Below are 11,164 nucleotides of genomic sequence, written 5' to 3' on the forward strand. Positions count from 1 at the left end.
ACAGAGTGAGGGCCAGGGAGCCGGCAGGTAGGGAGGAAACAGGGGAGGGAAAGGAGAAGCAGAGCAGCCTGGCAGTGGGGGATGGAGGCATTCATTCATTCTTAAGAGCGGTGGCACTCCAGTAGGCTTACTTGGGCAAGAAGAGTCTTCATTCCTTCCTCCTGGTGGCCCGCGTAGAGGCTGACCCCGCCGATCACGGAGATGGGCCTTCTTTTCCTGACACCTCTTGGGCAGCCTGGCCCAGCCGGTTGTTCTGCTGCCTCTGGGTCCACGGCATCCACACGATCTGATTCCCCCGACTCCACGGCCACGGAATCCTCGGGGATGGAGGAACTCCTGCCGGCCGGCTGGCCAAAATCCGACAGGGGCCGGGGCCTCTTCCCTGAGCCGCCCCTTCTCCGGGTGACCCTGGGCACCTCCGTCTTCTCTGCATCTGGGGGTTTCTTCTGCCACTCATCAGGCACCACCTTTCCAAATGAGAGTGGGGCATGAGCGGGCTCGAACCCATGGGCAGGAGCAAAACCATCCCACCCTGCCCTCCCCCAACCTGCAGAGTCCTCTACCCCCTTTGCTACAGAACCCTTGAAGGGCACTCCAATTAGGACAGCCACCCCGGCTGGGGTTTTGCACGAACTGGTCTCAATCATTGGGTGGAACAGAAGCTTTTGGATTAAAGGTCCATGCTGGCCGGCGGGGACTCCGGGAAAAGGAGCCCTGCCGGGCGGGAAAGGAGCATCAACACAGCCCCACGTGGGACAGCCTGATCGCCTTGTAACCTCCCCAGCGCTTAGAACAGTGCTTTGCACATAGTAAGCGCTTAACAAATACCATCATTATTATTATTATTATTATTATATGTTGCCAATTTGTATTTACCAAGTGCTTAGTACAGTGCTCTGCACACAGTAAGCGCTCAATAAATACAACTGAGTGAATGAGTGAAAAGTCAGAGGTTGTGGGTTTGAATCCCGGCTCTGATATGATAATAATAATGATGACATTTCTAGACTGTGAGCCCGTTGTTGGGTAGGGACCGTCTCTGTTGCCAACTTGGACTTCCCAAGTGCTTAGTCCAGTGCTCTGCACACAGTAAGTGCTCAATAAATACAACTGAATTAAGCACCTGCTATGTGCCAAGCACTGTTCTAGGCGCTGGGGAGGTTGCAGGGTGATCAGGTTGTCCCACGTGGGGCTCAGTCATTAATCCCCATTTTACAGATGAGGGAACGGAGGCCCAGAGAAGTGAAGTGACATGCCCAAAGTCACACAGCTGACAAGTGGTGGAGTGAGGATTTGAACCCATGACCTCTGACTCCAAAGCCCGGGCTCTTTCCACTGAGCCACGCTGCTTCTCTACTATATGTTGCCGACTTGTACTTCCCAAGCGCTTAGTACAGTGCTCTGCACAGAGTAAGCGCTAAATAACTACGATTGAATGAATGAACCTGGGACAACACCTAGGCTCTAGTCTGGGGGGGATGCCAGTCACCTGATAGTGCCCCACTATCTGCCCCAGTGCTTATGGCATAGTAAGACCTTAACAGATATTATAGTTATAAGGTAGGCTTTCCTACTTACCAACGTGGCAATCTGACCAGACTTTTCCCACCTCAAACAACCAGTCAATGGTATTGATTGGTTATCTGCTGTGTACTGTGCTGGCTGCGTGGGAGAGTAGAAGTAAGGTGAGGACCCCGTCTGTTCCTCTGACCCGACTGCCCCCACACCCCGGCTCATCCCATTCACCCCAGAACCTGCTGAGTGGGTATGGAGCCTTAAAAACATCCCAAAAGCTGCCCCCGCCCTCCTGGGAGTCCTGGTTGCTATGGAGACAGAGCCCCCCGGGCACATGAGTCTTCAAAGTTACTTTCCAAGAATCCTGAGAAACCAAGACTACAGCATTACGCCCGGGGAGGCCGCAGCCTGAAATCCCCAACCTCAAGGAGTGGCCAGATCATATGCGAAGCTGTTTTAAGGATACATGTTTCTTTCCTTTCTCAGGGAAAGAAAGGATACCAGCTGCAGCGATGGCACCAGAGGCCCCTGGCCCTTTGTGCTCCGACTCAGAGACGCGGGCTCAGGGGCACCTGCTCCCAGCTGGGTCCCTCCCTGGGCTCCGTCACTGGTAGCTGCAGTAATTAGTCACCTGGGCCTCCAGGACCACAAAACGATGGGTTCCCAAGACCTCCTGCCTACATAAAATGGAGGCCAAAGTGTTTTGGGGATTTGAATCAGCCCGGCAATCGGCTCAGAGAGACCCCACCCGCCCCAGACCTTCTGGCAGCCGCTGAATTCTCCTTCCAGCCCTGGGGTGATGGACGCAGGCCAAAAATCCCCTCACCCGGGCAGGGTTCAGCTCCTCCAGTTGAAGGCAGACGGACAAATCAGAACCTAAAGTTGCTATTAAATAGCTTGGCTGGTGGGCCCCAGTGGTCCCTCCCCAATTAACTTCCAATCTCCTTCCTTCACAAAGCTCCATGATTCCCAATCCCAGGCCATGAGCCGGGTTGGGGCCAGTTAGCTGTCTGTAACCCAGGCACCGATGGGCCGGGAATGAGCTGATGTGAATTAGTCCTGGGTCACATCCTGTGGGAAAGACATGCTTCCAAAAGTCCAAGAGAGGGACAGAGAGATGCCCTGCCTGTTGTCACCCTCCAGGCCCAGAGGACTGACCACACTGACCAAAACATCCGCTGGGACTTCACCTCTGAACAAGAGGCCCACGTTCAGGGAGGCTCCTGGAATTGCCCTGCTTGAAAACATGTTTTTCAAGATCCGGAAACATGTTGACATTGTGGTGCCCCATTCAAAACTAGCCTCAGACGTTCCACAGCAAAAGGGTCCCTCTAACTCAATAAGAATTAGTGGATGGTTTGGGAGCAGTGTGGGGGACAGTTTTTGAAAAGCTGAGTGGAAGATCTCCAGTCAAGAAATCATTGTGCAAAACTTTCCAATTCACGAGTCAACCATAAACTCTCCCACTGTATTTTCCGGCTCTGGGCCATTTCCCAGGCTACTGATTTCTCCCCAGCCACTCCTGGTTGCCAACCGAAAATGGAGATTGAAACCTAAGTGGGCAACAGAAGCTCTCAGGGGACAACCACCATGGTTTTTCTCTCCAATCAAGCCAACGACATCCTGATTAAATACTGAGGAAAGGCCCATTTTGTGAACAAGGCCATCAAGACTGAGTCGAAAGAGCCCAGGGCTGGGAGTCAGGAGACCTGGGTTCTGGGCCCAACTGTGCTGCTGGTCTGCTGTGTGACTTTAGGCAAATAACTCAAATTCTCTGGGCCCCGGTTTCCTCTTCTGTAAAATAGGAATAAGTTAGACTGTGAGTCCCTTGTGGAACAGAGGCTGTGCCTAATCATCTTCGATCTGTTCTAGGGTTTAGCACCACGCCTAGCACATAGCACGCAGTAGACTATAAGCTCCCTCTCGGCCGTAAGGTCTAGGAACTGTAAACTCCCTGTAGACTGTAAGCTTGCTGTGAGTAGGGAATGGGTCTGTTATATTGTTATACCGTGCTCTCCCAAGCGCTTAGTACATTGCTCTGCGTGCAGTAAGCACTCAATAAGTAGAAGCTGCATGGCTTAATGGAAAGAGCACGGGCTTTGGAGTCAGTGGTCATGGGTTCAAATCCTGGCTCCGCCAATTGCCAGCTGTGTGACCTTGGGCAAGTCACTTAACTTCTCTGTGCCTCAGTTACCTCATCTGTAAAATGGGGATTGACTGTGAGCCCCCTGTGGGGCAACCTGATCACCTTGTATCCCTCCAGCGCTTAGAACAGTGCTTTGCACATAGTAAGTGCTTAATAAACGCCATTAAAAAAAAGAGCACGGGCTTTGGAATCAGAGGTCATGGGTTCAAATCCCAGCTCTGCCACTTGTCAGCTGTGTGACTTTGGGCAAGTCACTTCACTTCTCTGTGCCTCAGTTCCCTCATCTGTAAAATGGGGATTAAGATTGTGAGCCCCCCGTGGGACAACCTGATCACCTTGTAACCTCCCCAGCACTTAGAACAGTGCTTTGCACATAGTAAGCGCTTAATAAATGCCATTATTATTATTATTATTAAGTACAATTGATCGATGCATTGGATCAACAGCAGAATTATTATTATTAATGCAGTTTGTCACTAGGGGGCAGGAAACGAGCATTAACAGAGCTCCAGGTCACCGAGGGGAACAATATTCCCGGGGATATTCACTTTATCCCTCAAATCCCTTGGATCATGGCCCAGCGAGAGGCAGGCAGACTCAGGAAGACTCACGCTGCCAAGGATCCTGGGGCTCAGAGCCTCAGTAAGCTGGACCCACCCTCCCAGGAGAAGCTAAAACCTGAGTCAATAATAATAATAATAATGGCATTTATTAAGTGCTTACTATGTGCAAAGCACTGTTCTAAGCACTGGGGAGGTCACAAGGTGATCAGGTTGTCCCACGGGGGGCTCACAGTCTTAGTCCCCATTTTACGGATGAGGGAACTGAGGCCCAGAGAAGTGGAGTGACTTGCCCAAAGTCACACAGCTGACAATTGGTGGAGCCGGGATTTGAACCCCTGACCTCTGACTCCAAAGCCCGGGCTCTTTCCACTGAGCCACGCTGCTTCTAGCCCCTTGTCTACCATGGTCGGCCCAAGATCTGGCCTCCTCTGCCCCACCCCTCATCAGTCAATCGAGGTGGAGCTGGCTGGCTGGGAAGGAGGCAAGGAGGGGGCTGACCACTGGCCCCACCGTCATAGAGGCACTGGGTTCCGGACAGACGGGCGGTGGAAAACTTGGAAAAAAAATGGCCACCCAATTCCTGCAGCTCAAAAGTGCAAATCCTCCCTCGTCTGTCCGTGTCTGCCCACGTCCACAGGAGGAGACATGCTCAACTGGTGGGATCAACTCGGGCAGATGGCTTCTCCCAACCAGAGAAGCAGTGTGGTCTAATGGGCTGGGAGTCAGGAGGATCTGGGTCTGCTGTGTGACCTTGGGCAAGTCGCGGCACTTCTCTGTGCCTCAGTTACCTCCTCTGGAAAATGGGGATTAAGACTATGAGCTCTATGTGGGATATGGACTTGGTCCACCTTGATCCCCCGGAGCTTAGGAAGAAAACCAAAAAGAATTGGACACTCTGGGACCCAGAGGAGATTTGGGCCCCATCTGTTGAGCAAAGACAGGGGAAGTCATCCAAGCCCGGCCCAGCCCAGTGCCGCCCACTTACCTCAGGCTCTTCAGGACCAGGGGCCAGGTTCAGGCTGAGCTGGGAATGGCTGCTGATGCCGCTGTCCTCGTTGCCATCATCGTGGGCCCCAGGAGGCTCAGACGCCCGGAAGGACCCAGGGCTCCTTCCCGGCCCCGGGGCTGTTGCCTCCGCCCGACCATCACTGTCCATCGAACTCAGCGACAGTGAGCTGAGGTTGTCCGGACACCGGAAACGGGTCCCACCCCGGGCCGGGGAAGCTCCAGGGCTCTGAGGCTTTGGAGTGGCAGGGCCGGGCGGGCTGGGTGGCCCCTCGGATTGGGAAGCAGGCCTGCTGGGGCATTTCCCACTACCAGGAGCTTGGCCCAATGCTTCCGGGGACAAGACGGCGACACACGGAGCGGCACCCGCCGGGGCCTTGGGCTCTTCGGGCCCTGGAGGGATCGTGCCAGTTCTGCCCCGTGTCTCTGGGCCCCGGGGGATGGCCGAACTTGGCGATCCTAGTGAAGGACCAGAGGCCCAGGCCGTGGGTGGGCCCCGCCTCCGGTCAGGCTCCCAGTTGCCAGAAGCCCGGCGGGAATAATCGTCATGAAGCCTGCTGTTGGACCGGGCTCTCAGGGGGCCGCCCCCCTCAGCCGGGGCCGAGCCCTCAGGATCCTCCCGCTTCCGGGCGGCGTCAGCCACGTTGCCAACCAGTCTCAAGACCCCAAGGGGACTCCTCCAGCGGCCGGACGGCCTCTCGTGGTCCTCCCGGGACTGGCCAGGCCCGGCCAATGCCGAACTCACCACCACGGCCGGGGGCGGCTGGTCGTCGACCACCTTGAGCTCGGCCAGGCTGGACGCAGACTTCCGCCTGAAGGAGCTCTTCTTCAGGAAGTGGAGATTGTCAGTGCTCTTGCTCCTCCTGCGGACGCCACAGTGACCTTGGGCGGGACCCTGCTGGCCATCGCCACCCTGGGGGTCGCAGGAGGCAGGGGTCAGGGGCCCAGGGCCATGCGGGCGGTGTGGTTCGATGTCCAGCAAGGAGATGCGGCCCACGCCGTACGCTCGCCGGATGCTACGGGAGCGGTGCGTGTTCCTCAGGAAGGTGTCGTCGCCCACGTCACTGTCATCGCTGGCATCGGGGTCCAAGCGATCCGATGTCAGCCCGTCCACGGGCCGGGGCCAGTCGCTCCAGGGCCCCGCGCAGGAGTGGAGCTCGGTGTGGGCCCCGGAGGGGGCACCTTCCCCGGGGCCAGCCCGCCCCTGGGTCCCCGGCACCAGCGAGCACCTCAGCTTCTTCAGTGCGGAGCCCCCTTTCCGGAAAGAGGCCAGGGCGCTCCAGGCCGAGGAGCTGCCCTCCAGGACCACGGAGTGGGGCCGTTCCAAGGTTGGGGGGGTCCGCTTCCGGGTCACCGCAGACAAGAAGCGCAAGAGCTTGGAGGGGCTGAGTCCAACGTCCCGGACCCCCTGCTCCTTGTGACCGTCGGCCACAGAACCGCCCACCGGACCGGCCACTCTCGCCTCCGGTGACTCCATGACTACGCAGGTGAGCAGCGGCCCGTGCTCTCGGCCGCTGGGCACCGGCGCCATGGTCTAGACGCCAGGGGCATGGGGCAGGGAGGGAGGCGGCTCAGCTCCACCCTACCCTCCCGGACCGGAGGCTCCGGCCCACCTGCAGCCACAGCCCACCTCTCACATCTCCTGGCTGCATTCGGCCTTCGGGGTGAAGGGGCTTGCCGGGCCACCTGCAACAGAACAAAGAGCCAACAGTCAGTCAGGAATCTCCACGGAAACGCCCTCAAAACTTTGGCAGCTCCACCGGGCTGACCGAAGCGGCGCTCCTCCTACGCTGAAGGCTCAAGTCTCGGCCGGCTTGGGCTTAGTGTCTCGACGCCTTTCCCTGGCCTAGGGAGTGGGCAGTCTTCCCCACTCACCTTCTCCCTGGAACTCTCTTGCCCTCAGTAAAAACAACGGAGGCGTTTCCTAGCCACTTACTCTGTGCTAAGCACTGGGGTAGACACAAGATAATCAGATCAGACCCAGCCCTTGTCCCACAGGAAGTCTGCAGTCTAAGGGGGAAGGAGAAGAGGAATTTTATGTCCATTTTACGGAACTAACAGCTTAAGTGACTTGCCCAAGCTCACAGAGCTGGTCAATGGCAGAACTGGGATTAAAACCCAGGTCTCCCAACTCCTGTCTCATGCTCTTTCAACTAGGTTCTGCTTTCTCTCCAACCTATAAGTTCTCCAGCTCTCCCCATTTTCAAATCCCTCCTGAACTCTCACCTCTTCCAGGAAGCCTTCCTGATTCAGTTACAACACCCGAGGGGTGTCAGCCCAACAACCACCCTTAGCACTTAGGCACTTTATTCCTAACATCAACACTTAGGCACATATGACTCTTTTATTTGTTCATCTCTTTACTAGGACATTCCATGATCGATTCAGCTATTTCACCCCGATATATTCTTCCTACAATCTGCTCTATTCTTCTTCTTTTCTGCTTTCGCTATTAGCAAATATTTTTTGAATTGGATCAGTTAGAGTTTTGCTTCTGATGTACTTTCCGGACTGCTTGGTACGGGCACTCGTGGGCGTTCGGAAAATACCACAGGCTTTTCCAGTGTCGTCCAAGGCACCGTGAAGGAGCAGTTTAGACCAGGCTCGCTCCCTTACCTCCCCACCCAGCCCCATCCCCTCCTGTAAGCCACAACCTCTCCGAGGTCCCCCCCTTGGACCAGTCCCAGCCTTTTTTTTTTTTTTAATGGCATTTATTAAGCGCTTACTATGTGCAAGGCACTGTTCTAAGCGCCGAGGCACTTGTGAACGGAGAAAGAGAGAGAAGAGAGAGAGAGAAAGAGTGAGAATGTGTGTGTTTTGGAGGGCTGGAGATGGGGGGAATGGATATGAGGAAAAAGTCTACAAATTCCACTTAGAAATAGGCACTCGCCTTCTACGTGGAGTAAACTCAGAAGAATTTAGTTGTCCAAACACAGGATGTGGTGGTTTCTGGCACTCCAACCCCTTTCCCCACTGCCCAGACAGACTGGTAAACAGATGTGGCCTGGACTTGGAAGGGTCTGTGGGCGGGGACACCCGCTACCCCCTAGACTGTACGCTCACTGTGGGCAGGGAGTGTGTCCACCAACTCTGTAATACTGTACTCTCCCAAGCCCTTTGTACAGAGCTCTGCACATCATAAGTGCTCGATAAATACGTCTGATGTATCGATACCTTTCCACCCAGGAGCCAGTCTCTGAGCCAGTGGAACGGCCCACTCACAGTGGGCCACCACCCTGCCCTGCTCCACCTACGCAACCCCGGGTAGACGGGCAGGACGATGATCATAATAATGAAAAAACAATAATTGTGGGATTTGTTAAGTGCCAGTCACTTTACTATGCGCTGGGATTGACCCAAGCAAATTGGGTCGGACACAGTCCCTGTCCCACACGGGCCTCCGTCTCATATCTATTCTACTTATTTTATTTTGTTAGTACGTTTGGTTTTGTTCTCTGTCTCCCCCTTTTAGACTGTGAGCCCACTGTTGGGTAGGGACCGTCTCTATATGTTGCCAACATGTACTTCCCAAGCGCTTAGTACAGTGCTCTGCACACAGTAAGCGCTCAATAAATACGATTGAATGAATGAATGAATGAATCATCCAGATTCGGGGCCCACGGCCCCCAACCTGCTGGCAAACGGCTGCCAGCCCTCCAGGTGTGGCTTCTACCTGTGTTTCTAGACTGGAATCTGACCATAAGCGCCTTGTGGGCAGGGAACATTTTTACCACCTCCGTTGTATCCTTTCAATAGCTTAGTACAGTGCTCTGCGCACATTAAGTGCTCAAATAATACGACTGATTGACTGACTGAATGATTCTGCAATTTATTTATTTGTATTTATTTATGTTAATGTTGGTCTTCCCCTCTAGACTGTGAGTTCATTGTCTGTATATTACATCGTACTCTCCCAAATGCTTAGTACAGTGTTTTGCACACAGTAAGTGCTTAATAAAAACAATTGAATGAATGAATGAATGAATCCCTGCAGGAATGAATGAATGAATGAATGAATGAATGAATGAATGAATCCCTGCAGAGTGGTTAAAGACACCCACCTTGGGAGACACCGCTCCCTGGAACAGATTCACAAGCCCCAGCCTGTTGGAGCCGGCCAGATTGGATTCTGCGGTCAGGTTCACCCTTCATTAATAAATAATAATAATTGTGGCAACCGTTATGCATTTAGAGAAGCGGCGTGGCTCAATGGAAAGAGCATGGGCTTTGGAGTCAGAGGTCATGGGTTCAAATCTCTGCTCTGCCAACTGTCAGCTGTGTGACTTTGGGCAAGTCACTTCACTTCTCTGGCCCTCAGTTCCCTCATCTGTAAAATGGGGATTAAGACTCTGAGTCCCCCGTGGGACAACCTGATCAGGCCTTCTGCCTCTCATTTAAGAGATTTGATCAGTACCCACGTTTGGCTTCGATTATCTAAAAATTATTACCATTTTTTCACTCAGACTGGATCTCTTTAAACATCTAAGTTTAAAATGAAGCAAAATGAAGCAACGTGGCTCAGTGGAAAGAGCCCGGGCTTTGGAGTCAGAGGTCATGGGTTCAAATCCCGCCTCCGCCACTTGTCAGCCGGGTGACTTTGGGCAAGTCACTTCACTTCTCTGGGCCTCAGTTCCCTCATCTGTAAAATGTGAATTAAGACTGTGCGCCCCCCCCATGGGACAACCTGATCACCTTGTAACCTCCACAGCGCTTAGTACAGTGCTTTGCACATAGTAAGTGCTTAATAAATGCCATCATTATTATTATTATTATCACCTGGTAACCTCGCCAGCACTTAGAACAGTGCTTTGCACATAGTAAGTACTTAATAAATGCCATCATTATTATTATTATTATTATTTACTATGCACTGTGCTATGTGCTGGGATAACTACAGGATAATCAGATCATATGCAATTTCTGTCATCATCATCATCATCAATCGTATTTATTGAGCGCTTACTATGTGCAGAGCACTGTACTAAGCGCTTGGGAAGTACAAATTGGCAACACATAGAGACAGTCCCTGGGAGCTCACAGTCTCAGGGAGAGGGGAGACTGGTATTGAGTCCTTGTTTTACAGATGACACAAGCAACTTACCCAAGGTCACACAGCAGAGAGGGGCAAAACCAGAATTAGAACCCAGGTCCTCTGATTCCCAGGCTCAATCCCTTTCCACTAAGCCATGCTGTTCCTCTCCAGCGCTCAGACACCTCTGTGCTTCTCAAATGGGGGAGGGGGCTCTGTAGGAGACTCATCCCCTTACATTTAGCAGCAACGGACATAGGGCCTCTTTACAAGTCATGGTTTTAAACAACTGGTCAACAAAAACATTTGGGAAATCCCTCTGGCCGAGGACCAGATGTTTACAGAAAGACTGGTGGCCTGCTCTTCAGTTTACCCTCTGCAGCCTGCTCATAAAGCGCTCCCGAGGGTGGAGCTGAAGTCCCAGAGACGGAGAAAGGCTTTTCTTGGAACTGCGGGGCCACCCAACAGTCTGCAGGGTGGAAGAACAACCTTGATCCTCATCAAACAAGGTGGGGATGTTGCTTCAGTACAGGGTTTCTCAGTAAAAGATCCATCAGGGAAACTGTCGGGATGGAATTCCCAGAAGGAAATCCAGAGGGGACTGCGGCAAGCCTCTGCTGGTTGTCCTACTGGTTGTGGGCTTTATCCAGGCTTGAACTGGAGATTCTTTGAAAATGACTGTCTCGATGCGCCCAAGAAGCACTTAAGGTGGGATACAAACTCCAAAAACAAAGAAAAAGTTTAGGGAGGCAGTGTGGCTGGTGGACGGAGTCTGGGACTGAGAATCAGGGGACCTGGGTTCTAGTCCCAGCCCTGCCACTTGCCTGCTGTGTGGCCTCGGGCAGGCGTCTTAACCTCTCTGAGCCTCAGTTATCTCATCTGTAAAATGGGGAAAATTGATTAATC

At 53.3% G+C, this 11,164-nt stretch overlaps 1 protein-coding gene across 2 annotated transcripts in view; it reads right to left on the reverse strand.

Annotated features, from left to right (window-relative positions):
• Window positions 1–9,346, reverse strand: part of SPATA13 (spermatogenesis associated 13) — a 31,564-nt gene extending 22,218 nt beyond the window's left edge. For both annotated transcript variants that reach the window (XM_038761886.1, XM_038761887.1), the window contains exons 1-3: window positions 9,291–9,346; window positions 5,210–6,915; window positions 132–467 (exon numbers count right to left, since the gene is read on the reverse strand). In XM_038761886.1, coding sequence (XP_038617814.1) covers window positions 132–467; window positions 5,210–6,760 — 1,887 coding nt within the window. In that variant the 5' untranslated portion in view covers window positions 6,761–6,915; window positions 9,291–9,346. The remainder of the gene's footprint in view (window positions 1–131; window positions 468–5,209; window positions 6,916–9,290) is intronic.
• Window positions 9,347–11,164: the final 1,818 nt, after the last annotated feature.

Source organism: Tachyglossus aculeatus, chromosome 20 (genome assembly GCF_015852505.1).
Source record: "Tachyglossus aculeatus isolate mTacAcu1 chromosome 20, mTacAcu1.pri, whole genome shotgun sequence".
Taxonomy (NCBI): Eukaryota; Metazoa; Chordata; class Mammalia; order Monotremata; family Tachyglossidae; genus Tachyglossus; species Tachyglossus aculeatus.